Below are 25,780 nucleotides of genomic sequence, written 5' to 3'. Positions count from 1 at the left end.
AGCTGGCTTTGGCAGAAGTGGGTGCCATCTTCAAGGGGCTGCCCAAGCCCCATAGGGAAAGGAGGCAAGAGAGGATTTGGGCTCCACTCGTTGATACCCCTTCTTTATCAGGCTTTCTGCCCACCCATCGCCCGGAGCCCCGGCCTGACCACCGGCCCGGCCCTGAGCTTCCCTTGCCCAGCATCCCTGCCTGGATTGGTCCTGAGATTCCTGATTCAGGTTTGATAGAAAGAATTGAGGGCATTGGGCCGGGAGCGGTGGCTCAGGCCTGTAATCCCAGCACTTTGGGAGGCTGAGGAGGGTGGATCATCAGGTCAGGAGTTCGAGACCAGCCTGGCCAACATGGCGAAACCTAGTCTCTACTAAAACTACAAAAATTAGCTGGGCGTGATGGCAGATGCCTGTATCCCAGTTACCTGGGAGGCTGAAGCAGGAGAATCGCTTGAACCCAGGAGGCAGAGGTAGCAGTGAGCTGAGACTGCGCCATTGCACTCCACCCTGAGTGACAAGAGTAACACTCTGTTTCAAAAAAAAAAAGAATTGAGGGCACTGATGGGGGTATTACAGGTGGGATTCTGGGGTAAGAAACTCCAAGGTGAATATTCCAGGATACAGCAAATAGGAATGTTATGGGCAGAGAGAAGCATTTGAAGGGTTGGGTGGTAGTTAGATCAGGAGCTGGAGTCGGAGTTGGGCTCTTCTGTGTCAATTGAGCAAGTCATTTAACCTCTGAGACTCAGTTTTCTCATCGGTAAAATGGGGATCATTGTTGAGATGTCTCTGAAGTGTCTGACACCTAGTAAGTGCTCAGATACTTACGGTAGATAATTATTTTTCATTATCTAATATTAGATAATTATTTTTCAGGTAGGGCACTAAGAATGTATCTAGGCGGAGGGTTGGAGGGCAAACTATTCAAAGCCAGAGACCTTGGGGTGGCATTATGAGGGGATTCGGCCAAGGATCTGATGAGAACGTTCCAGTATAAAAAAAAATGGAGATCAGAAGACTGGGCTTGCTTGGGGAGGAGACATCCATGAAGGTGTTTTATGGATGTCTCCGGGGGTGGGGGTTCTACTGGGAGGAAAGGAACGGAGGATTCAGAGATGGGGGAACCCTGGCTGACTGGACCCCCCAGGTCCTTCCTCCGGCATGTGTCAGCGCAACCCCCAGGTCTGCGGCCCAGGACGCTGCATTTCCCGGCCCAGCGGCTACACCTGCGCTTGCGACTCTGGCTTCCGGCTCAGCCCCCAGGGCACCCGATGCATTGGTGAGCAAGGCGGAGGGGGTGGAAGGAGGCGGGGGGCTTTGCCCGGTCACCTTGTCACCAGCCCCCTCCGTGTCCTCAGATGTGGACGAATGTCGCCGCGTGCCCCCGCCCTGTGCTCCCGGGCGCTGCGAGAACTCACCAGGCAGCTTCCGCTGCGTATGCGGCCCGGGCTTCCGAGCCGGCCCACGGGCTGCCGAATGCCTGGGTGAGAAATTTGCCCCACCCGGCTCCAGGCCCACCCCAGGGTCTCGCTCCTTCTCTCACTCCAGAGCCTCTCCACCCCTCCCACGCTTCCCCTGTCGGGTCCCGCCCCAGGACCGCTCTGCCCTGGTCCTTGGCCCCGCCCTTCCCTGCCCCGCCTCCATCCAGCTCCAGCCTCCCTTTGACCCCACCCCTACCTAGCTCCCAAACTGCCAGTTTCTGTTGGGGCCTGGTCGCGGCTCGTATTGCTCTGCCCCCACGCCCAGGCCCCGCCCTTATTGGCCACGCCTCTCCCCGTCCCAGACTAACTCCCTCCCCCAGGCCCCGCCACTGTCCTGCAACTGCGGCAACCAATCTCCTGACCACGACCCCTGATTCCAACCCTGCCACACCAGAACCCCATCCCCAGACTGTTCCTTTCTTCTCTAGTCCCGACCCCACCTTCCCTTTGCTCGGTCCCCAAAGCTCTCCTTTCTGCCTTTGCCCTACCAAACTCTACCCTCTCCAATTGCCCCTCTCACTGTGCACCTCTCCGCCTGTCCCTAGCCTGGCTCTGGCCCAAGCTTGGCCCCGCTCCCGCTTCCCCCTACCCCCGCCTCTCTGCGTCGCTTCTCCCGGGACTGTCTGCCCCAGTCCCAGCCGCCTGGTCTGTGCCCACAGACGTGGACGAGTGCCACCGCGTGCCGCCGCCGTGTGACCTCGGGCGCTGCGAAAACACGCCAGGCAGCTTCCTGTGCGTATGCCCCGCCGGGTACCAGGCTGCACCGCACGGAGCCAGCTGCCAGGGTGAGGGCCTGGGAGGGGCAGCTGGGAAGGGGTGTGAGGGGTTGGGTAGAGCGCGATGATGAGGGCCAGAGAGACTGAACAACAGGGCAAAGCGAGCTGATTGATGGGAGACAGAGGCCAGGCTCTGGAGCAGAGGTGTGGCTTAATGGCAGCAGAGAGACCTGGGATGGAGAGGCCAAGTGATGGGAAACAGAAAGGCTGAGTCATGGAAGATGGGGAAGCAGAGTGAGGAGGGATGGAGATGTCAGTAATCAGGTAAGAGGAGCAGAGTTATGGGGGACAGGGGAGAAGGAGGCCTTCTCATGGGGACTACAGAGACAGAGCCAGCAAGGCAGCTTAGTAGGGGATTGGTGGAGGATACAGAGTCAGATGATGGTTACAAGGAGGAATAGTGATGGGGTCAGGGGGACAGAATGATGGAGGGTGGAAAGCCAAAGTGACAGAGGTCAGGGAGGCAGAGGGGAGCAAGTGACCCCAGGCCCCCTGCCCTGTGCAGATGTGGATGAATGCACCCAGAGCCCAGGCCTGTGTGGCCGAGGGGCCTGTGAGAATCTGCCCGGCTCTTTCCGCTGTGTTTGCCCGGCTGGCTTCCGGGGCTCGGCGTGTGAAGAGGATGTGGATGAGTGTGCCCAGGAGCCGCCGCCCTGCGGGCCCGGCCGCTGTGACAACACGGCAGGCTCCTTTCACTGTGCCTGCCCTGCTGGCTTCCGCTCCCGAGGGCCCGGGGCCCCCTGTCAAGGTGAGGGTGCTGGGCCCAGCCCCACTCCATCACTGTTTGCTGTGGGGACTGGAGAGAGATTGAGGGGCAGAGACGCAGAGTGATGGGGCTCAGGGATGGAGAACAGGGGCTGAGGGATGGGGACCTCACTCCAGAGTCTTCCCTCCTTTCAACAAAATAAGATAGTGCTCCCCACCCCTCCTCCCTTTTTGAAAGATACTCTTGTGCTTCTGGGAACCCTGAGGAGGGGGTCACCTGAGGCAGGGCAGGCAACATGGAGTTGGTGCCTTAGCCCCACCCTAGTAGCTGGAGAGACCACTGAATGGGGACATGAGGAAGGGAGGAAGGCGTCTGTCTTCCTGTGAAGAGGGAGCAGCCTGAGGCAAGTCCAGGAGGCTGGCTCAAGGCTGGAATGCTGGGGTGGGTAGTAATGGCCATGGGGATGGATTCAGGTCCTTTCCTCAGCCTGATTGGTCCCCTCTGCTCCAGATGTGGATGAGTGTGCCCGAAGCCCCCCACCCTGTACCTACGGCCGGTGTGAGAACACAGAAGGCAGCTTTCAGTGTGTCTGCCCCACCGGTTTCCAACCCAACGCTGCTGGCTCCGAGTGCGAGGGTGAGGCCGGGGAGGGGGGGAGTAGTGTGGATGGGTGAGGGGGGCATTGGGCCACTTCTTCAAGGCCACCCTCTCCCCTGCCCCCTAGATGTGGATGAGTGTGAGAACCACCTGGCATGCCCTGGGCAGGAGTGTATGAACTCACCTGGCTCCTTCCAGTGCAGGCCCTGTCCTCCTGGCCACCACCTGCACCGTGGCAGATGCACTGGTGAGACTAGGCCCTGGCTGTGACCTTGGGCCTGCACCATGACCCCTGACCCTTGACCCAGATCATAACTATGACCTGGCCCATAACTTCCTGACCTGGACCTCAGTCCCTCAGTCCCCAGAGCCTGTGACTCCTGACCCTGACCTGGACCATAACTCTTGACCCTGAATGTGACTCCTGAGACCTAACTTGACAGTGACATCTGACCCGAACCATCACCCTTGATGATAGTCCCTGTCCATACCCTGATAGCAATTGTGACCCTCATGACTCTGGCCCTGAATGTGACCTGTAACTCCTGAATTTGACTGTGACATTTGACCCTAATCATAATTCACTAATCATAGCACTGACCATAACCTTGACTGTGTGACTCTTGGTCCTGTCTCTTTCACAGCCCCTGCCTCTTCTCAGAATCCCTTCTCTGGAACCTGGTTGGGTTCATAATCCCTGACCCTGGCCCCTGACTTGAGGCAGAATTCTGGACCCTGACTGTAACTTCTGATGCTAACTGGACTCAGATTACAGTCACTAACTCCGACCCATGGCTCAACCGAATCCCATCCAATGATCCTGGTTTATAATACTTGACTGGTCCCTTGCCCTAGTTCATTTCTGATCCTTGTCTAAGCCAGAGTCCCCTCTCCTGAATCCAAAATCCTGGCACAGGTAGTTCCTAGAAACCTAGACCCACAGGACTCGCAACCATGGTCCTCGAAACCCCGGAACCTTGGTCAGACCTACCCACCTCTGCCATAGAGCCCTCCCCTGGCCTCCAACTCAGGACACTTCCCACCACCTCCCCCAGACCCCCTATTCCAAGGGGATTCGTCCGGTGTGTCCCGAGACTGGAACCTTTCTGAACACACCCACCCCCCACAGATGTTGACGAATGCAGTTCGGGTGCCCCTCCCTGTGGTCCCCACGGCCACTGCACTAACACCGAAGGCTCCTTCCGCTGCAGCTGCGCGCCAGGCTACCGGGCGCCGTCGGGTCGGGCCGGGCCCTGCGCAGGTGAGCAGCATAGGGACCCGCCAGAGAGCCTGGGAGTAGGGCCTGGGTTCCAGGGCAAAGCCGGCTGGAAAGGTGGAGGCGGGACCAAGGCGCTGTGGGAGGAGCTCAGAAACCTGGCATTGGTGGAGGCGGGGTTACTGCGATGTGGGCGGGGCTTGTGTCTGGGAGGCCGGGTCCTGTGACTCCGCCCAAACTCCCGCGTACCTTAGACGTGAACGAGTGCCTGGAGGGCGATTTCTGCTTCCCTCACGGCGAGTGCCTCAACACTGACGGCTCCTTTGCCTGTACTTGTGCTCCCGGCTACCGACCCGGGCCCCGTGGAGCTTCTTGCCTCGGTTCGTACCCAGGCTGGTCCTGGCTCCGGAAAGGGTGGGCTTAGGGCAGGAAAAGGCGGGACGGGGAGAAGAGGGCGAAAAGGGGAAAACGAGTTTTTGGCCGGGATCTTCCAGCACGATCGGGGGCAGCTGGTGGGAGTCTCGAGGCAGTGAGCGGGGAGGGGTATGGAGAGGAGAGGGCGGAGTCTGGGTATTCGGACAATGATTGGAAAGAAGCTGTTCTAAACCCGTCGGGGGCCGATGCTTGCAGGGAGGGAAGGAGCCTGAGGCAGGTTGGGGAAGGCGTGAAAGGCCTAGGAGCGCCGAGGAGCAGTGGAGGGGTGTGGACTGGAATGTTAGGCAAGAGGGGGAGGTGGGCCGGGCTTTCGGACGCCCTGTCCCGCAGACGTGGACGAGTGCAGCGAGGAGGACCTTTGCCAGAGCGGCATCTGTACCAACACCGACGGCTCCTTCGAGTGCATCTGTCCTCCGGGACACCGCGCCGGCCCGGACCTCGCTTCCTGCCTCGGTGAGAGGCCCCGCCCCGGCCTGATCCCTCCTCCCTCCGACTCCCGGACTCGCCCATTGGCCTCCCACCTCTGTCTTTCCTCCTCCGCTTCTCCCCTCCCCTTACCTCCTTCCCCCGCCTCCTCTCCTAGCCTCCCCATCTCTCCTCTACCCAAATCTTCCCCTGCCCTCTCTGCTTCCCTGGCCTCCCCTTTCTGACTCTCCTCTCCCCTCCTTATCTCCCCCATCTTGCCTCCCTGCTTCCCACATCCGACCACCCGACCTCCCTCCTCAGACGTGGACGAATGTCGCGAGCGGGGCCCGGCCCTGTGCGGGTCGCAGCGCTGTGAGAACTCCCCCGGCTCCTACCGCTGTGTCCGGGACTGCGATCCTGGGTACCATGCGGGCCCCGAGGGCACCTGTGACGGTGAGCCTGCCCCCTCCACCTCCGCTAGCGCTCGCAACGGGGTGCTGGAGGCTGCTCCCTTGGGGACTGAGGAGGGGCGCCCTACTTCCCAGACTTAGGGGGAGGGAAAGCACCGTATCTCTGTAGTGGAAATAAGCCACCACCGTGTCCATGTATTTTCTTGTGTCAGGACCACGGCCAAGCCTCTCTTCCAGCCGCAGTCCATTCCGCCTCTGCAGCCGAAGCCCGGTCCACATTTTAGGCTATGCCCCCAGTAGGACACCTCCCCAAAACTGTTAGGCCCCGCCCCTTCCAGTCGGCCTCTGGATTAAAACCCCCTCTTCAGGCCCCTTCTCTTCCTAACAGAAGTTTGGACGCGCCCTTTCCCCGTCCTCCACCAGTCCTACTTCCAGCCTTCCCTCCAAAGAGGCCCAATCCCGGCGACCCTAGGCCTCATCCTTGCCCAATGAGAAATTCCCAAGGTGAAATTCTCCTAGCGTTGGCCTCCGCCCGTTTAAGCTCAGCCCTTCCATGGCCTCTCTACACTGGCCTTTCCATTCGCTCAGACGGCTTCAGTCTCTGAACACATAGGCCCTACTTCCTATCTCTGCTTCGCCCACAGACCCGCCCCTTGCCTTCTCTTACCTTCCAGGTCTTCCTTCCCGCGCGGCAATTTCACCCCTCCCGAGTCAGACTCCAGGGAGGCAAGAGGGTGGGGCTAATCTTCCATACAGTTTAATTTTTTTTTTGTGGGGAGGTGATGATGTGTGAGTCCGCATCTTGTGGAATACTTGAAACAAAACATCTGTGGGCTGCCGTTGACTCTGCTAGACCTCTGACTCACGGAAGTCTAGCTTCATAAGATCATATTCATTAATTCCACAAGAATTCATTAAGCACCTACTCTATGCCAGTGTCTGGAAAAGGAAGTAAGTGCAACAGGAAATAAGTCATATAAAAACCCCTGCCTTCCTGGAGTTATCATTGTGGGGTAATAAATATGTAAATAAATTCAAGACCTATACACCAGGCCAGGCGCTGTGGCTCATGCCTGTAATCCCAGGACTTTGGGAGGCCAAGGAGGGTGGATCACGAGGTCAAGAGATCGAGACTAGCCTGGCCAACATGGTGAAACCCCGTCTCTACTAAAAATACAAAAATTAGCTGGGCGTGGTGGCATGCACCTGTAGTCCCAGCTACTCAGGAGGCTGAGGCAGAGAATCGCTTGAACCTGGGAGGCGGAGGTGGCAGTTGAACCAAGATCATGCCACTGCACTCCAGCCTGGGCGACAGAGTGAGACTCCTTCTCAAAAAAAAAAAAAAAAAGATTTATACAACAAAAAACTGGGGGACACCTTACTATGTGTCGGGCACTGTTCTGCCACTGGAGATGTAGCAAGGAACAAAATGGACACAAATCCCTGCTATTGTAGAGTTTGCATTCTAGGGAGGCAACAGTCGGCATACCAATAAATACATATGTATAAGGTCAGGTTTAGGAAGGAAAACAAAGCAGGACAGAGATGACAGAGCAGTGGAGGGAGGAGTGCTAGGAGGGCTTGACCTCGACACCAGAGGGAAGTGAGGGAAGCAGCCATGCAGAGAGCTGAGAGGAGACTGTTCCTGGCAGAGGGAAGAGCCAGTACAAAGGCCCTGAGGCGGGACCATGCTTTTGAGAAACGGCAGTGAGGATTTGAGAGTTATCAACTATGCTAGGTGTGGTGGTGCATGCTTGTAATCCCAGCTACTTGGGAGGCTGAGGTGGGAGAACTGCCTGAACCCAGGAGGTTGAAGCTCCAGTGAGCCATGATCCTGCCACTGCACTCCAGCCTGGGCAACAGAGCAAGACCCCCATTTAAAAAAAAAAATGGCTGGGTGTGGTGGCTCATGCCTGTAATCCCAGCACTTGGGAGGCTGAGGCAGGTAAATCGTCCAAGGTCAGGAGTTCAAGACCAGCCTGGCCAATATGATGAAACCCCATCTCTACTAAAAAAAAAAGAAGAAAATACAAAAGTGGCTGGCCGTGGTGGCTCATACCTGTAATCCCAGGACTTTGGGAGGCTGAGGTGGACAGATCACTTGAGGTCAAGAGTTTGAGACCAGCCCGGCCAACATGGTGAAATCTCATCTCTACTAAAAATACAAAAATTAGCCAGGCATGATGGTGCATGCCTATAGTCCCAGCTGCTCCAGAAGCTGAGGCAGAATTGCGTGAACCCAGGAGGCAAAGGTTGCAGTGAGCCGAACTTGAGCCACTGCACTCCAGCCTGAGTGACAGAGCAAGATTCCGTCTCAAAGAAAAAACAAAGTTTTCAACATTGTTGATCTTTAGAAGCTCAGGCTCCTAGAATACCAGATTTCTTTTTTTTTTTTGGAGGCGGAGTCTTGCTCTGTCACCCAGGCTGGAGTGCAGTGGCCGGATCTCAGCTCACTGCAAGCTCCGCCTCCCGGGTTCCCGCCATTCTCCTGCCTCAGCCTCCCGAGTAGCTGGGACTACTGGCGCCCGCCACCTCGCCCGGCTAGTTTTTGTATTTTTAGTAGAGACGGGGTTTCACTGTGTTCGCCAGGATGGTCTCGATCTCCTGACCTTGTGATCCGCCCATCTCGGCCTCCCAAAGTGCTGGGATTACAGGCTTGAGCCACCGCGCCCGGCCACGAATACCAGATTTCTAAAGACTTCTTAGTCTTGGGGACTGGAAGTGGTGTTAGAACTTCTGAATTCAGGCCTTTGACTCCCCTTTCATCTCCTCCACACTCTGCAGATGTGGATGAGTGCCAAGAATATGGTCCTGAGATTTGTGGAGCCCAGCGTTGTGAGAACACCCCCGGCTCCTACCGCTGCACACCGGCCTGTGACCCTGGCTATCAGCCCACGCCAGGGGGCGGATGCCAGGGTGGGTGTCCGTCAGGCATCGGGTGAGATGTGGAGATGGTAGAAGGTCCAGAAATGGCCTGACTGTCTGGTGGTTGCAGATGTGGACGAATGCCGGAACCGGTCCTTCTGCGGTGCCCACGCCGTGTGCCAGAACCTGCCCGGCTCCTTCCAGTGCCTCTGTGACCAGGGTTACGAGGGGGCGCGGGATGGGCGTCACTGCGTGGGTACGGGACTTCAGGGGGTGGATGGGACCAAAGCGGGTGGGGGAGGTTGGTCAGGTCCTGTCCCTCCCCATATATCTGAACAAATAGGAACTTTCAGGTTGTGGAATTTAGACTTTGGAATATAAGATCATCTTCATGCCGAGAACGGTGGCTCATGCCTGTAATCCCAGCATTTTGGGAGGCCGAGGCAAGCAGATCACTTGAGGTCAGGAGTTTGAAACCAGCCTGGTGAACATGGTGAAATACCATCTCTACTAAAAATACAAAAATTAGCAGGGTCTGGTGGCGCATGCCTGTAATCCCAGCTACTCAGGAAGCTGAGGCACAAGAATGGCCTGAACCCAAGGGGTGGAGGTTGCAGTGAGCCTAGATCACACCACTGTACTCCAGCCTGGGTGACAGAGTGATACCCTGTCTCAAAAAAAAAAAAAAAAAAAAAAAAAAAAATTTCTCAGAACTGTTGTAGTGGCTGGTGACAGAAACCTGACCTATTCAGGTTTTATTTTTGTGTGCATACTTTTAAAAATGTGTAAGTAGGCCAGGCGCGGTGGCTCACGCCTGTAATCCTAGCACTGGGAGGCCAAGGTGGGCGGGTCACCTGAGGTCAGGAGTTCGAGACCAGCCTCAACATGGAGAAACCCCGTCTCTACTAGAAATACAAAATTAGCCGGGCATGGTGGTGCATGCCTGTAATTGCCGCTACTCGGGAGGCTGAGACAGAATTGCTTGAACCTAGGAGGCGGAGGTTGCAGTGAGTTGAGATCCCACCATTGCACTCCAGCCTGAGCAGCAAGAGCGAAACTCCGTCTCAAAAAATAAAAATAGGGCAGGCGTGGTGGCTCAAGCCTGTAATCCCAGCACTTTGGGAGGCCGAGATGGGCGGATCACAAGGTCAGGAGATCGAGACCATCCTGGCTAACATGGTGAAACCCCATCTCTACTAAAAAATACAAAAAAACTAGCTGGGTGCGGTGGCGGGCACCTGTAGTCCCAGCTACTCAGGAGGCTGAGGCAGGAGAATGGCGTAAACCCGGGAGGCAGAGCTTGCAGTGAGCTGAGATCCGGCCACTGCACTCCAGCCTGGGCGACAGAGTAAAATTCCGTCTCAAAAATAAATAAATAAATAAACAAACAAATAAATAAATAAATATGTATAAAGTATAAATGTATAAAGCACTAAAGTGTTCATAAATGTTAATTTTTCCTAACATTTTATGAGGAAAATTTCTAAACACAAAGCAAATTGAGAGAATCATAGAATGAACACCTGCCTACTCATGATCTAGATTATATTATTTTATTATACTTGCTTCCTCACATATCTATCCTTAATCCATCTAATTTTTTGGACAGAATTAAAAGTAAATTGCAGGCACCAGTCTGCTTCCCCATAAATTCTTCAATATACATATCACTAACCAGAATTCAATATGTGTTTACCAATATTTTCTTCTCTCTTTTTTTTTTTTGAACTGGGGTCTTGCTCTGTTGCCCAGGCTGGAGTGTGGTTGTGTGATCATAGCTTACTGCAGCCTCTAACTCCTGGGCTCAAGCCAACTTCCCTCCAGAACTGAGCTTCCGAGTAGCTGGGACCACAGGCACACAAAACCACGCCCAGCTAATGTTGTTAATTTTTGTAGAGATGAGTATTTTTTGGAGACAGAGTTTTGCTCTAGTTGTCCAGGCTGGAGCGCAATGGCGTGATCTCGGCTCACTGCAACCTCCACCTCCCGGGTTCAAGCGATTCTCGTGCCTCAGCCTCCCAAGTAGCTGAGATTACAGGCACCCACCACTACGTCCAGTAATTTTTTGCATATTTAGTAGAGACGGGGTTTTACCATGTTGGCCAGGCTGGTCTTGAACTCCTGACCTCAGGTAATCTGCCCACCTTGGCCTCCTAAAGTGCTGGGATTACAAGCGTGAGCCACTGCGCCTGGCCCATAGAGATCTTGCTCTGTTGCCCAGGCTGGTCTCAAACTCCTGGCCTTAAGCAACCCTCCTGCCTTGGCCTCCCAAAGCACTGGGATTACAGGCATGAGCCATTGTATCCTACAGATATTTTCATTCGACATTCAATTTATATACAATGAAATGCAGGAATCTTAATTATGCTTTCTGTAAATTTTCACAAATGCAAACACAACAGGTTTTATTTCTTTAAAGGGAATTAAAACTATAAAGTCCTGGGATATATTTGAACTCCAGGCATAACTGGATCCAGGAATTTTAACAAGGCTATTTCTGTCTTCTCTGAGTTCTGCTTTCTTCTATTGCATGATTTTCAGGCAGATTATTTTTCATAATGATGAAGGTGGCCCTAGAACCTCTGGGCTAACATCCCCAGTTGGCAACCCTAGAGCTAAAAAGGGAGGTTCTTTTTCAGTATTTCTAGCGAAAGTGCCAGGCCTGGCTTTGATTGACCCAGCAGGATCACTGCTATCTCTGAACCAGAGAAATGCAGTCATCTATTTGGTCATTCCTGGAACTTGTGCCCACCTCTCAGAGTAGATATAGCCCTACTCAAAGCACAGGATTGAAAATAGAGGAGCACAGGGTTCCCAAGGGAAATTCAGGGCTTGTCACTAGAAGAAAAACAGATGATGGAGTCTGGGCCATTAAATATACCCGTTATATTTGAAAGCTCAGACTTTCAGACCTTTGGAATCACAGAAGCTTATAACCACTGTGTCCCCTGTTGTCTCCTGCTTACAGATGTGAATGAGTGTGAAACACTACAGGGTGTATGTGGAGCTGCCCTGTGTGAAAATGTCGAAGGCTCCTTCCTCTGTGTCTGCCCCAACAGCCCGGAGGAGTTTGACCCCATGACTGGACGCTGTGTTTCCCCACGAACTTCTGCTGGTGAGACTGTTGTGTCTATTTAACTGATGACTGCTGGCCCCATGGGAAAATCATGTGGTGTAATCATTCCTGATGTGGACAGCTACCATCAGTTAAATACTGTTGTTTTAAACATCAACAAAAGACACATAGGTTAACATGGGTAGTGAGACTGTGTCAGGAGAACTAGATCCTGGCTGTGACTCTACCAGATTCTTTCATTCAACAAGTGTTCACAGGGCGTGCACTGTGTTCAGGCCATCTTCTGGGCACTGAGGACGTAGTAGTGACCAGGAGGGATCACTGTCTGTCCTCAAGGGGCTCACAAGCCAATGGGACAAACAGAGATATCACCAGATAGTGACAACTCGGAGAAATCAACAAGACTGTGATGGGGAAAGCCCAGGGGGGTTTTGGAGGAGGCGCCTGGCCCAGCATGAGAAGAGGGTCAGGGAGTTCTTCCTGTAGGAGAGGACATCTGAGAGCTGCAGGATGAGTAGAAATGAGCCAGGCCCGATGTGTGAGGAGGGCATTCTGGGCAGAGGACATAGCAAGGGCAAAGGCTTGGCAAAGCCAGAGAGCATCTGGCATGTAAGAGGAACTGAAACAGGTTCAACATGCATGATTTAGAGGGCAAAGGAAGGGGTGGGGAGAGATGGGGCCAAGGAAAGAGTCAGGTGCCCGATCACACTGACTTACCACAGTAAGAGAGCACTGCGGTACCGTGGAAGGGGTTTCAGGGCATTTTTGGAAAATTTTTTTTAATGTTTTTCTTTTTTTAAGACAGGGTCGTACTTTTACCCAGGCTGGAGTGCAGTAGCATGATCTCAGCTCACTGCAACCTCCACCTCCTGTGCTCAAGGAATCCTCCAACCTCAGCCTGCTGAATAACTGGGACTACAGGCATATACCACACCACAGCTAATTTTTGTATTTTTTGTAGAGACATGGTTTTGTCATGTTGCCCAGGCTGCAGTATATATATATTTTTTAATTTTTAAATGTTACGTATTTAGGCTGGGCGTGGTGGCTCACACCTGTAATCCCAGCTCTTTTGAAGGCCGAGGCGGGCAGATCACCCGAGCTCAGGAGTTCGAGACCAGCGTGGCCAACATGGCAAAACCCCGTCTCTAGTAAAAATACAAAAATTAGCTGGATGTAGTGGTGCGCGCCTGTAATCCCAGCTACTCGAGAGGCTGAGGCAGGAAAATCGCTTGAATCCAGGAGGTGGAGGTTGTGGGATTGCGCCAGTGGACTCCAGCCTGGGTGACAGAGGGAGACTCCATCTCAAAAAAAAAAAAAAGCCACGTATTTATTTATTTATTTATAATAATTTCCATCTTTACTTTAGATTCAGGGGATACATAAGCAGGTTTGTTACCTGGGTATATTTCATGATGCTGAGCTTTGAGATACAAATGATCCCGTCACCCAGATAGTAAGCATAAGCGTAGTACCCAACAGCCAGTTTTTCTTGTTTTTTTGTTTTTTTTTTGAAATGGAGTTTCACTCTTATTGCCCAGGCTGCAGTGCAGTGGCACCATCTCGGCTCGCTGAAACCTCCACCTCCCTGGTTCAAGCAATTCTCCTGCCTCAGCCTCCCAAGTCGCTGGGATTATAGGCGTCCGCCACCATGCCTGGCTTACTTTTTGTATTTTTAGTAGAGATGGGGTGTCATCATGTTGGCCAGGCTGGTCTCAAACTCCTGACCTCAGGTCATCCACCCACCTTGGCCTCCCAAAGTACAGGGATTACAGGCAGGCATGAGCCACCATGCCTGGCCTAACATCCAGTTTTTCAACCCTTGTCCCTCTCCCTCTGTCCCTCCCCCATCTAGTGGTCCCCAGCATCTATTGTGGGCATCTTTACATCCATGAGTACCCACTGTTTAGCTCTCACTTATAAGTGAGAACATGTGGTATTTGGTCTTCTGTTCCTGCATTAATTTGCTTAGGATAATGGCCTCCAGCTGCATTCATGAGGCTGCTAAGGACATGATTTCATTCTTTTTCATGGCTGTGTAGTATTCATAGAAAGGTTTTGAGCAGGAAAGATAGAATCGGATTTTGAAACCTCCCTCTGGCCGCCATGTGAAGGTGATTACAGCGGGTGATACTGGAGGCTGGGAGATCAGGGAACAGGCTGGGGCAGGGGCCTGGACAGGAGAGGACAGGGCTGGACCAAGGCAGGGGCTGTGGAAGGGGAGGAAAGGGTGGTGGGAGAAAAACCCAAGAGGCCATGTGGACAAGCTGTGGATGTCTGGGTGGGGAAGCTGTGTCCAAGACAAGGCACAGATTTTTTGTTTGTTTGTTTGTTTTGTGACACAGTCTCGCTCTGTCGCCCAGGCTGGAGTGCATTGGTGTGATCTCGGCTCACTGCAACCTCCGCCTCCCAGGTTCAAGTGATTCTCCTGCCTCAGCCTCCCAAGTAGCTGAGATTACAGGCATCCACTACCACGCCCAGCTAATTTTTTGTATTTTTAGTAAAGACAGGGTTTCACCATGTTGGTCAGGCTGGTCTGGAACTCCTGACCTCGAGTAATCTGACCGCCTCGGCCTCCCAAAGTGCTGGGAGTACAGGCAGGAGTCACTGCACCTGGCGACAAAGTGTAGATTTTGAGATGAAGACTCAGCCAGTTTGGGACACACCAGATAAGAGACCCAGAGAGGCATCCAGGAAGCCAGGGATGTTCCCTCACCACCCACCCGAGCTGTTAGCTGCAGTGACGGGGAAGAGTGAGGTGGGGAGGCAAGAGATGTAGAAATGACAGGAGGTGACAGTGAGAAAGAGAGACAATGACAGAGGAGTGTGAGAGGTGTGGAGTCTGCTTCTGCCACTGATGGCTGCCGCCCTCTGTTTTCCCATCTATGCCGGCCTCAGTTTCCCCATCTATGATGTGGCGGGGTTGGGGGTTCAACCCACACTGGGCTAAAGCCCCTTGTCTCCCTAGGCACGTTCCCAGGCTCGCAGCCCCAGGCACCTGCCAGCCCCGTTCTGCCGGCCAGGCCACCCCCACCACCCCCGCCCCGCCGACCTAGCACACCTAGGCAGGGCCCTGTGGGGAGCGGGCGCCGGGAGTGCTACTTTGACACGGCGGCCCCGGATGCATGTGACAACATCCTGGCTCGGAATGTGACGTGGCAGGAGTGCTGCTGTACTGTGGGTGAGGGCTGGGGCAGCGGCTGCCGCATCCAGCAGTGCCCAGGCACCGAGACAGGTGGGCATGGGCTGATGGGAACACAGGGCTGAGGGCTTGGGTGGAAATACTGGGTGGGGTGTGGGCCTGGGACAGGGGACACATTTGGACAGGATGTTGAGGTACTAGTACTGTCAGGGCAAGGGCGAGCTGCCAGACAGGTGGGCATGGGCGGGCATGAGGCTGAGTGGTGGGCATTAACAGGCACAGGGCCAGAGTGACTTGTGACAAGTGGGCACGAGCAGGGTGGGGCTGGGGCTGGGGCTCTGGTGTCCTGGCTCAGGCTTGTCTCTGTGTGTAGCTGAGTACCAGTCATTGTGCCCTCATGGCCGGGGCTACCTGGCGCCCAGCGGAGACCCGAGCCTTCGGAGAGGTGAGGCCAGCCTTTGACCCTCCACCCTACTCAGCTCTCAGGCCCAGCTCTGTCTCTTCCTGTTTTCTTTGCCTCTGTCTCTCACCCTTTCTGTTTCTCTGTATCTGTCTCCCCAACCCCACCCGTCCTCTGTCTCTTTCTTTTCTTTTTTTCTTTCTTTTTCTTTTCTTTTTTCTTTTTTTTTTTTTTTTTAGAGTTTTGCTCTTGTCGCCCAGGCTGGAGAGCAATGGCGAGATCTTGGCTCACTACAACCTTTGTCTCCTGGGTTCAAGCGATTCTCCTGCCTCAGCCTCTGACGTAGCTGGAACTACAGACACAAACCACCATGCTTGGCTAATTTTTTTGTATTTTTAGTAGAGACAGGGTTTCACCATGTTGGCCAGACTGGTCTCGAACTCCTGACCTCAGGTGATCTGCCTGTCTTGGCCTCCTAAAGTGCTGGGATTACAGGCATGAGCCACCGCTCCTGGCCTGTTCATCTTTCTTTCCCTGTCTCTACTTCTCGGTCTCTATCACCACCTCTGTCTCTGTCTTCCCTGGTCATGCCCTCACACACTCCACCCATCCAGCCCACCCCCATCTCTCTGCTTTTCCCACAGATGTGGACGAATGTCAGCTCTTCCGAGACCAGGTGTGCAAGAGTGGCGTGTGCGTGAACACGGCCCCAGGCTACTCGTGCTATTGCAGCAACGGCTACTACTACCACACACAGCGGCTGGAGTGCATCGGTACAAGCCCCACCTCCCCCAACCCCTGGCAACTCTCTCCAACCCCTAGCCATGCCAGTTCCTCTCTGGAATGTGGCCACCACCAGCGGGAAGTCTTTCCTGGAGTCTAGACTCCATCCATCACACTGCCAATGTGCTGGGAAGAGAAATGGGAAAGGGTAGGCGGAGTTGAAGGGGTTGCCTGTTAACCATCCTCTCCCTAGATAATGACGAGTGCGCCGATGAGGAGCCGGCCTGTGAGGGCGGCCGCTGCGTCAACACTGTGGGCTCTTACCACTGCACCTGCGAGCCCCCTCTGGTGCTGGATGGCTCGCAGCGCCGCTGCGTCTCCAACGAGAGCCAGAGCCTCGGTAACCCCGCCCCCAAATCCGCTATGCCCCGCCCACGCCGTCCAGTCCCTCCTTGCCTCGGCTCAGCCTCACACCCGCACCCCGGGCCACACTTTTGCGACGGCCACGCCCTTCAAAGGCCACGCCCCACTGAGCCCCAGCTCAGTCTCTGTCCCAGTGCCTGTCTCTCTGAGGCGAGCTGGCTAGGTGGTTAAAGGCAAAAGTTTTAAAGGCAACTTTTGCATGTTGCCTCTTGGACTCCAGCTTCCTTTCTGCACACTTAGCCCCTACCTTATAGGGTGGCTGTGAGGAGTTTTCTTTTCTTTTCTTTTTTTTTTTTTTGAGACGGAGTTTCGCTCTTGTTGCCCAGGCTGGAGTGCAATGGCGCCATCTCAGCTCACCGCAGCCTCTGCCTCCGGGGTTCAAGCGGTTCTCCTGCCTCAGCCTTCGAGTGGCTGCGATTACAGGCATGTGCCACCACACCCAGCTAATTTTGTATTTTTTTCTTTAGTAGAGACAGGGTTTCTCCATGTTGGTCAGGCTTGTCTCGAACTCCTGACCTCAGGTGATCCACCTGCCTTGGCCTCCCAAAGTGCTGGGATTACAGGCGTGAGCCACCACGCCCGGCCAAGGAATTTTATTTTATTTGTATTTTTTATTTTTTCAAATTTTATTATTTAGTTTTTACTAAGTGCCACATGAGTGCTACCTGTTATTATTTCTCTGCATCTCTAGGTCTCTGTCTCTTTCCAGGTGTTTGTGGATTTCTGTCTTTCGTATTTTCTCTGAATTTCTGACACCCTCCGGATCTTTGTTTTCAGGTCTCTTTCTCCTGCTTCTGTATCTTTGTTTTCTTGTTTTGAGTCTTTGACTCTTTGGGTGTGTTTCTCTCTCTCTCTTTGGGTCTTTTTTCTCCCTTTTTGTTTCTGACTCTTTTCCTATCTCTAGATCTCTGACAGTTTCTCCTGAAGCTCTGTCTCTTGAACACTCTCTTTGTTGTTGTTGTTTGTTTTCATTTTTGAGACAAGATCTCGCTCTGTCGCCCAAGCTGGAGTACAGTGGCATGATCACAGCTCACTGCAGCTTCGACCTCTCATGCCCAAATGATCCTCCCACCTCAGTCTTGCGGTAGCTGGGACTGCAGGAGCCCGCCACCACGCCTGGCTAACTTTTGGTTTTGTTTGATTTTTTTTTTTTTTTTTTTCATAAAGCTGGATTTTTGCTGTGTTGCCCAGCAAAACTTGAACTCCTGGGCTCAAGCAACGCCCCTACCTCAGCCTCCCAAAGTGGATTACAGGCTCCAACACTCTCTATGCATCTTGCCACCTCTCTTTTTGCCCACTGTCCCAACCACTCTTCTCTCATTTCCTGTGCCTTCAGCACTTGCCCCCATACACTGAGATGTCAGACAATGCTCAGAGAGGCAAAGCAACTGCCTCGAGGTCACACAGCCCTCCAGAAGCCAGACTTGGTTAGATCCCTCTCAGGCCCTACCTCCTAGTCATTAGACCCCCTTCTTCTGCCCTCTCCTCCTATATGACAGTCTCCTTGTTCCTCAATCCAGACCCCTGGAGCGACCTCAGAGAACTTCCGGAGTTAGATCACAGCTGATGAGAAGGATTTGTTGATAGGCAGAGGGTGACTGGGCTGTTCAGCAGGGGAAGGGCCCAGCCCCTGGGAGGACCTGAGTGCCAGGCCCAGTCTGACACATGCTGTCTCCACCTGCAGATGACAATCTGGGAGTGTGCTGGCAGGAAGTTGGGGCTGACCTCGTGTGCAGTCACCCTCGGCTGGACCGTCAGGCCACCTACACAGAGTGCTGCTGCCTGTATGGAGAGGCCTGGGGCATGGACTGTGCCCTCTGCCCTGCCCAGGACTCAGGTGCTGACGCTGGCCTAAGCTGAACTCAGAGGCCTTGCCCCATGGGCTTCAAATCTAGGCCCTCAGATCCCCAGTCTCAGAACCCCCAGACTCTACCCAAACTCTGTCCCCTAGGCCAACCCCCAAGTCACAGCCCATCCCAAAATCTTGGTCCCCGAGTCACATTCCAAAGACTTCCAAGTCTCCGCCACAGACATCCCAAGGCCTGACCCAGCAGATCCCATGGTACCAGCCCTGCAGGCCCCTGAGGTCTGATCTCTCATACCCTCCGCTCCTGGTCTGTAGAACCACAAGACACAGCCTATGAGATGTCCTCCCCTAAATCCTGGGCCCTTAGACCTGAAATACCAGTTGTTCAGACCTCACCATCCTGGCCCCAGACCCCATGGTCACAGCCTCACAGAACTCCAATCCCATTTCCTTGGACACCACATCCGGGTACCTAAGACCCCAACATACAGCCCCAGAGATTCCCAAGTCTTGGTTCCTACAACCCCTGAGGTCCTCAATCCTCAGCCCTTAGGAGCCCAGTTCCAAAGACCCCAGTCCTGGGTCCTCAGACCTCCAGGTCCCAGTGGCTCAGATCCTCTCCCACACATCCTCCCCCCTCGGTTCCCCAGCAGCAATTCCTGGGATTCCCCAGTCCTGGTCCACAGAACACCCTCATCTAATTTCTTCAGGTCCCTAGTCCTAGCTCCCATGGGTCCCTCCAGTTCCAGCCTCAGACCCTGATTTTTAGCAGGCTTCATTACCTTTGATCTCAGCACACTGGAATCCCAGTCTTAGCCTTCAGATTCTCAGTGCTGGCTCCAGACACCCCAGGGCCACCCAGGACCCTCCCCATCCACTCCTCTGCCTCCTCTTCCCAAGGGAGGTACATGAGTGGTGGGTGTGGGGGCCAGCGGGGGCTGATTGTTTGCCTTGACTTCTGTTCCCAGATGACTTCGAGGCCCTGTGCAATGTGCTACGCCCCCCTGCATATAGCCCCCCGCGACCAGGTGGCTTTGGACTCCCCTACGAGTACGGCCCAGACTTAGGCCCACCTTACCAGGGCCTCCCGTATGGGCCTGAGTTGTACCCGCCACCTGCGTTACCCTACGACCCCTACCCACCGCCACCTGGGCCCTTTGCCCGCCGGGAGGCTCCTTACGGGTCATCCCGCTTCGACATGCCAGACTTTGAGGACGATGGTGGCCCCTATGGCGAATCTGAGGCTCCTGCGCCACCCGGCCCGGGCACCCGCTGGCCCTATCGGTCCCGGGACACCCGCCGCTCCTTCCCAGAGCCCGAGGAGCTTCCTGAAGGTGGAAGTTACGCTGGTGAGCACCGCCAGCGGATGAGGAGACTGAAATGAGGGGTGAGGTGTGCACAGAGAGAGGAGGGAGGGAAACAGGTGGGAGGAGAGACGGAACACAGGTGCAACTGGAGAGAGCCACGGAGAGGGACAGACAAGTGTCTGTAGCCCGGCAAAGAAAGAGAAAGCGGCAGAGGGAAAGCTGGCAAGAGAATGAGGTAAGCTTACTGGCCCCACAGCGCCCGCCGCAGCCCTGGAGCGGGATGGACAGTTTAGAGCAAGAAAGATGGAGCCAAGGACGCGCACCCACCGTGGTGGGTAAGGAACTAAGGCAGGGACCTCAAGTCACAGGGTCCCCGCATTTCCCACAGGTTCCCTGGCTGAGCCCTACGAGGAGCTGGAGGCAGAGGAGTGCGGGATCCTGGACGGCTGCACCAACGGCCGCTGCGTGCGCGTCCCCGAAGGCTTCACCTGCCGCTGCTTCGATGGCTACCGCCTGGACATGACTCGCATGGCCTGCGTTGGTAAGGGCGGGCCCGGGGCCAGCATGCGTGGGGAGAGGCAAGGCTTGTCCAGGGAGGGTGGAAGCCCTGAGCAGGAGGTGCTGGTAAGGGACGGGAAACGACCTCACTACAGGGGACGGACCAGCCCAGAGGGGAGGAGTAATTCTTGCGCCTGGGTGGGGCTTGACTGAAGAAGGCGGAGTCAGGGTGTCAGCAGGGCTGAACTGGGCCTTGAAGCAGGATAAAAGGATAGAATAGTGCTGGTGTGACTTGCAATGCTACCTTGGGCAATTTGCAGGAACTCTTTGGAGAGCCTCAGTCTTCCCACCTGTAAAATGGGAGTATTAATCAAGTCTGCCTAATTTGGATGGTAGTAAAGCCAAGTGATTAAAATCAAGAATTCAGCCGGGTGCGGTGGCTCACGCCTGTAATCCCAGCACTTTGGGAGGCGGAGGCGGACGGATCAAGAGGTCAGGGGTTTGAGACCAGCCTGGTCAATATGGTGAAACCCCGTCTCTAAAAATACAAAATTAGCCGGGTGTGGTGGTGCATGCCTGTAATCCCAGCTACTTGGGAGGAACCCAGGAGGCAGAGGTTGCGGTGAGCCGAGATCACGCCATTGCACTCCAGCCTGGGCAACAAGAGGGAAACTCTGTCTCAAAAAACAAACAAAAAAACTCAAGGAGGTCACATAGACCTCAGGCCCAGTCCAGCAACTTGTCGTGTGACGCTGGACAGGTCGCTGCCCTTACCTAATTTTTCTCATCTGAAAAATGGCTGTAGTCAAAGATCCCATTTCACAGAATTGTGAATATTATTAACACTGATTTACAATAACATTAAGACCCATGCGCAAATGGAGGCACATGTGTAAAACGAATTACAGTACCTACCTAATAGGGATATTAGAAGAACAAAGTTAATACTCGTGCTTAAAACAATGCATGAACATTTATTGTTGCTGACACAATCATCAGTATTATTTTCTTTTTTTTAATTATTATTTTCTTTTTTTGGAGACGGAGTCTCATTCTGTCGCCCAGGCTGGAGTGCAGTGGCCTGACCTCGGCTTACAACAACCTCCGCCTCCCGGGTTCAAGTGATTCTAGTGCCTCAGTCTCTCGAGTCTGGGATTACAGGCACCCGCCACCACACCTGGCTAATTTTTCTATTTTTAGTAGAGACGGGGTTTCACCGTGTTGGCCAGGTTCGTCTCAAACTCTGGCCTCAAGTGATCTGCCCGCCTCAGCCTCCCAAAGTGCTGGGATTACAGGCATGAGCCGTTACGCGCCCGGCCGTTATTATTTTCTTAACAAAATCCTAGTGCCGTAGGGGCCACCATACCCATCTTACAGAACACGAAACAAGCACAGAGAGGTTAAGCCACCTGGCCGGGCTCACACAGCTAGCAGATGGCTGAGGTCAGACTGGACTCCAAACGAGAGGCTCAAGAGCCTCTGTTCCAAGAGCCTAAAGGGCCGAGGAGGCGAGCTTCTGGGGCCCCAGCCTTCAGCAGCGATCCTTGTCCCCCGTCCGCAGACATCAACGAGTGTGATGAGGCCGAGGCTGCCTCCCCGCTGTGCGTCAACGCGCGCTGCCTCAATACGGATGGCTCCTTCCGCTGTATCTGCCGCCAGGGATTCGCACCCACGCACCAGCCGCACCACTGTGCTCCCGCGCGGCCCCGGGCCTGAGCCCTGGCACCTGCTGGCTGCTCATCCGCGCCTACCACACGGGGCCCCTGCAGTGCATCTTGCAGCCCCCTTATGCGTATGTGCACGGGGCAGCCCGCCCGAACCTGGAGAAGGGACCTACAGACGTCTGGAAGCTGCGACGCCCTGCACTGCCCCGCCTCCCCCAGCTCCCACTGATGCGGTGGTCCCGGGCCTGGCCCAGGGGCCCCTTCACATGCCCTTTCCCTTTTATAAAATTCTCCATTAAAACCCACCTATTTTGTATCTTTTGCCTCCACCTGTCTTTCTGTTTCTCCAAATCTACCTCCAGTTTGTGCTTTGAGTCACTAAATGACATTCCCTTCCCTTCTGACCCCTAGTTTCGTCTGTCTGCCTCTCTTGGTCTCTGCCTTCCTTCTCTGTCTCTGTCGTTCTGTCTCATCTCTGTCTCTCTGTCTCTTTCTGATTTGTTTTCTCTGCCTAACCTCTACATCCTGTCTTTTCATCTTTGTTTCTGCATGTGTTTTTCTCTTTTTCCTTCTCTTTGTTTTGTTCTCTCTTTAATCTCGAGAGCAATCTTGCCTCTGGATTTTTTTTTTTTTTTTTTTTTTTTTTTTTTTTTTTTTTTTTTTTTTTTTTTTTTTGAGATGGAGTCTCGCTCTGTCACCCAGGCTGGAGTGCAGTGGCGCCATCTCCATTCACTGCAAACTCCACCTCCTGGTTTCAAGTGATTCTCCTGCCTTAGCCTCCCAAGCAGCCGGGATTACAGGCGCGCACTACCACACCTGGCTAATTTTTGTATTGTTAGGAGAGACAGGGTTTCACTATGTTGGCCAGGCTGGTCTCAAACTCCTGGCCTCAAGTGATCCACCCACCTTGGCCTCCCAAAGTGCTAGGATTACAGGTGTGAGCTACCACACCCAGCTTTTATTTTTTAGAGATGAGGTCTCCCTATGTTGCCCAGTCTGGTCTCAAACTCCTGGTCTCAAGTGATCCTGCCACCTCAGCCTCCCAAAGTCCTGAGATTATAAATATGAGCCACCGCGCCTGGCCTAGAAGTCTTAAGGTATCCTGGAACAAATGGGGCAAGAGCAGGGAGCAGGAGTACCTGGTGGGTCAAACCCAGACCTGAAGCTGCAGCTGGGAGTTGGCTGTGGATGGAGTAAGGAGCGGCAGTCCTGGCAGCTGGCGGCAGGAATAAGCTGTGTGTGTGATGGTCGAGGACCCAGCACGGACCTCCTCCATGCGCCCTAACTACTTATGGGCCATGTTCCTAGTCCAGAATATTCCTAAAAAACAAGAACATCTTAGATCAGCATAAACTTAGGGCAGGAGTAGGGACCAGGAATCGTGGGTGATCAGCTTGGCACTGGGACAAGCTGGAAAAAAAAAACAAAAAACAGGCCGGGCGCGGTGGCTCAAGCCTGTAATCCCAGCACTTTGGGAGGCCGAGGCGGGTGGATCACGAGGTCAGGAGATCGAGACCCTCCTGGCTAACACGGTGAAACCCCGTCTCTACTAAAAATACAAAAAAAATCTAGCCGGGCGCGGTGGCGGGCGCCTGTAGTCCCAGCTACTCGGGAGGCTGAGGCAGGAGAATGGCGTAAACCCAGGAGGCGGAGCTTGCAGTGAGCTGAGATCCGGCCACTGCACTCCAGCCTGGGCGACAGAGCGAGACTCCGTCTCAAAAAAAAAAAAAAAAAAAAAAAAAAAAAAAAAAAAAAAAAAAAAAAAAAAAACTGTACCTCTGTACCTTGGCAGGGCGCGATGGCTCATACATGTAATCCCAGCACTTTGGGAGGCCGAGGCGGATGGATCACAAGGTCAAGAGATTCAGACCATCCTGGCCAACATGGTGAAATCCCGTCTCTACTAAAAATACAAAAATTAGCTGGGCGCGGTGGCTCAAGCCTGTAATCCCAGCACTTTGGGAGGCCGAGACGGGCGGATCACGAGGTCAGGAGATCGAGACCATCCTGGCTAACATGGTGAAACCCCGTCTCTACTAAAAATACAAAAAACTAGCCGGGCGAGGTGGCGGGCGCCTGTAGTCCCAGCTACTCGGGAGGCTGAGGCAGGAGAATGGCGTGAACCCGGGAGGCGGAGCTTGCAGTGAGCTGAGATCCGGCCACTGCACTCCAGCCTGGGCCGCAGAGCGAGACTCCGCCTCAAAAAAAAAAAAAAAAAAAAAAAAATACAAAAATTAGCGGGGTGTGGTGGCATGCAACTGTAATCCCAGCTACTCAGGAGGCTGAGACAGGAGAATCACTTGAACCCAGGAGGCAGAGGTTGCAGTGAGCTGAGATGATGCCACTGCACTCCAGCCTGGCAACAGAGCAAGACTGCATCTCAAAAACAACCAACCCCACAAAACTACCTGAGTCATTCTTCACCCCCCTGTCAATGCATGTGTCCCCAGGGTTTCAAACTCACATGCTGCAAAGACCAGACCTGGAATGTTAGCAGGAAGCAGGGAAAACTGAAGCACACCTTACTCCTAAGTGTGATCTGCCTAAGGCTTGGGTAGATTAGGAAGGGGAATTCTCCCCAGTGTTAATACTGGTTTTGGCCTGGCAGGGTGGCTCGCGATTGTAATCCCAGCACTTTGGGAGGCCAAGGCAGGATGATCACTTGAGCTCAGGAGATTGAGACCAGCCTGGGCAACATGGTGAAACCCCATCTCTACTAAAAATATAAAAATTAGCAGGGCATAGTGGTGGATGCCTGTAATCCCACCTACTCAGGAGGCTGAGGCAGGAGAATCGCTTGAAACCAGGAGCCGGACATTGCAGTGAGCCAAGATTGTGCCACTGCACTCCAGCCTGGGTGGCAGAGCGAGACTCCGTCTCAAAAAAAAAAAAAAAAAAAAAAAATGACTAATATAGTACTCTATGGAGCCTATTTGGCCTGTGAGGCTCCAGTTTTAATCCTCTAGGTACGGCTGAAATTGCATACATTGCAGATTGGAGGCTGCTTCTTGACCTGATCCCCAGCCCACCCGCTGAGTGTCAGGAGGAGTCACATTCCCAGAAGCCTCCTGTGCTACATCAGGGAATCATACTAAGAGTGCCTGCTCTGCAGGATTGGTGGTGGTAGTCAAATGACTGGTCATATATGTGCTTAGAATGGCATCTGGTACAGAGCAAGGGCCCAGTCATTGTTGGGCCTCCCACATACTGAGCCCTGTGGCTGGGCAGATAGTAAGGTCTCATTCTTTTGTCTTTTTCTTTTCTTCTTCCTTTTTCTTTCTTTTTTCTTTTTCTTTTTTTCTTTCTTTTGACATAGGGTCTTTCTCTGTTGCCCAGGCTGGAGTGCAATGGTGCCACCATGGCTCACTGCAGCCTCAACCCCCCCAAGGCTCAAGTGATCCTCCCATCTCAGCCTCCCAATTAGCTGGGACTGCAGGCATGTGCCACCACGCTCAGCTAATTTTTTAATTTTTATTTTTTGTAGAAAGGGGACCTTACTGTGTTGGACAGGCTCATCTCAAATTCCTGCCAAAGGTGCTGGGATTACAAGTATGACCCACAGCACCCAGTCTGGCTAGGTCTCGTTCTTTACCAATTCTCTCTCCCAGGGTGGAGGAGGAGGCCATACCCCATCCCCTTCAACAGGACAGTGAGAAGCACCTAACACAGGGCCTTGGTGGGGAGGAGTGTCAGACAAGGAGGGCTCAAGGTTCCACAAAGGGGTGACAGTTGCACAAAACTGCCTGTACCAAAAATTATTGAATTGTACACTACACATGCGTGACTTGTGTGGTATGTGAATCATAACTCAATAAAGCCCTTCTTTAAAAACCCCGACTCTACAGAGGGTTTCAGGAA

At 53.7% G+C, this 25,780-nt stretch overlaps 1 protein-coding gene across 5 annotated transcripts in view; it reads left to right on the top strand.

Annotated features, from left to right (window-relative positions):
- Positions 1–22,238, top strand: part of LTBP4 (latent transforming growth factor beta binding protein 4) — a 29,217-nt gene extending 6,979 nt beyond the window's left edge. Inside the window, exons 9-30 of one of the 5 annotated variants that reach the window (XM_010380838.2) lie at positions 112–219; positions 1,139–1,270; positions 1,350–1,475; positions 2,132–2,257; positions 2,754–2,996; positions 3,465–3,590; positions 3,679–3,798; positions 4,681–4,812; positions 5,022–5,147; positions 5,533–5,655; positions 5,929–6,060; positions 8,802–8,933; positions 9,013–9,138; positions 11,851–11,997; positions 14,927–15,193; positions 15,474–15,545; positions 16,145–16,273; positions 16,477–16,623; positions 18,331–18,483; positions 19,422–19,802; positions 20,149–20,301; positions 21,820–22,238. In XM_010380838.2, coding sequence (XP_010379140.2) covers positions 112–219; positions 1,139–1,270; positions 1,350–1,475; positions 2,132–2,257; positions 2,754–2,996; positions 3,465–3,590; positions 3,679–3,798; positions 4,681–4,812; positions 5,022–5,147; positions 5,533–5,655; positions 5,929–6,060; positions 8,802–8,933; positions 9,013–9,138; positions 11,851–11,997; positions 14,927–15,193; positions 15,474–15,545; positions 16,145–16,273; positions 16,477–16,623; positions 18,331–18,483; positions 19,422–19,802; positions 20,149–20,301; positions 21,820–21,974 — 3,356 coding nt within the window. In that variant the 3' untranslated portion in view covers positions 21,975–22,238. The remainder of the gene's footprint in view (positions 1–111; positions 220–1,138; positions 1,271–1,349; positions 1,476–2,131; positions 2,258–2,753; positions 2,997–3,464; positions 3,591–3,678; positions 3,799–4,680; positions 4,813–5,021; positions 5,148–5,532; positions 5,656–5,928; positions 6,061–8,801; positions 8,934–9,012; positions 9,139–11,850; positions 11,998–14,926; positions 15,194–15,473; positions 15,546–16,144; positions 16,274–16,476; positions 16,624–18,330; positions 18,484–19,421; positions 19,803–20,148; positions 20,302–21,819) is intronic. The other 4 variants (XM_010380839.2, XM_010380840.2, XM_030942709.1 and 1 more) reach the window with 4 other exon arrangements.
- Positions 22,239–25,780: the final 3,542 nt, after the last annotated feature.

This window comes from Rhinopithecus roxellana, chromosome 12, assembly GCF_007565055.1.
Source record: "Rhinopithecus roxellana isolate Shanxi Qingling chromosome 12, ASM756505v1, whole genome shotgun sequence".
NCBI lineage: Eukaryota > Metazoa > Chordata > Mammalia > Primates > Cercopithecidae > Rhinopithecus > Rhinopithecus roxellana.
This window is presented reverse-complemented; position numbering and strand designations above follow the sequence as displayed.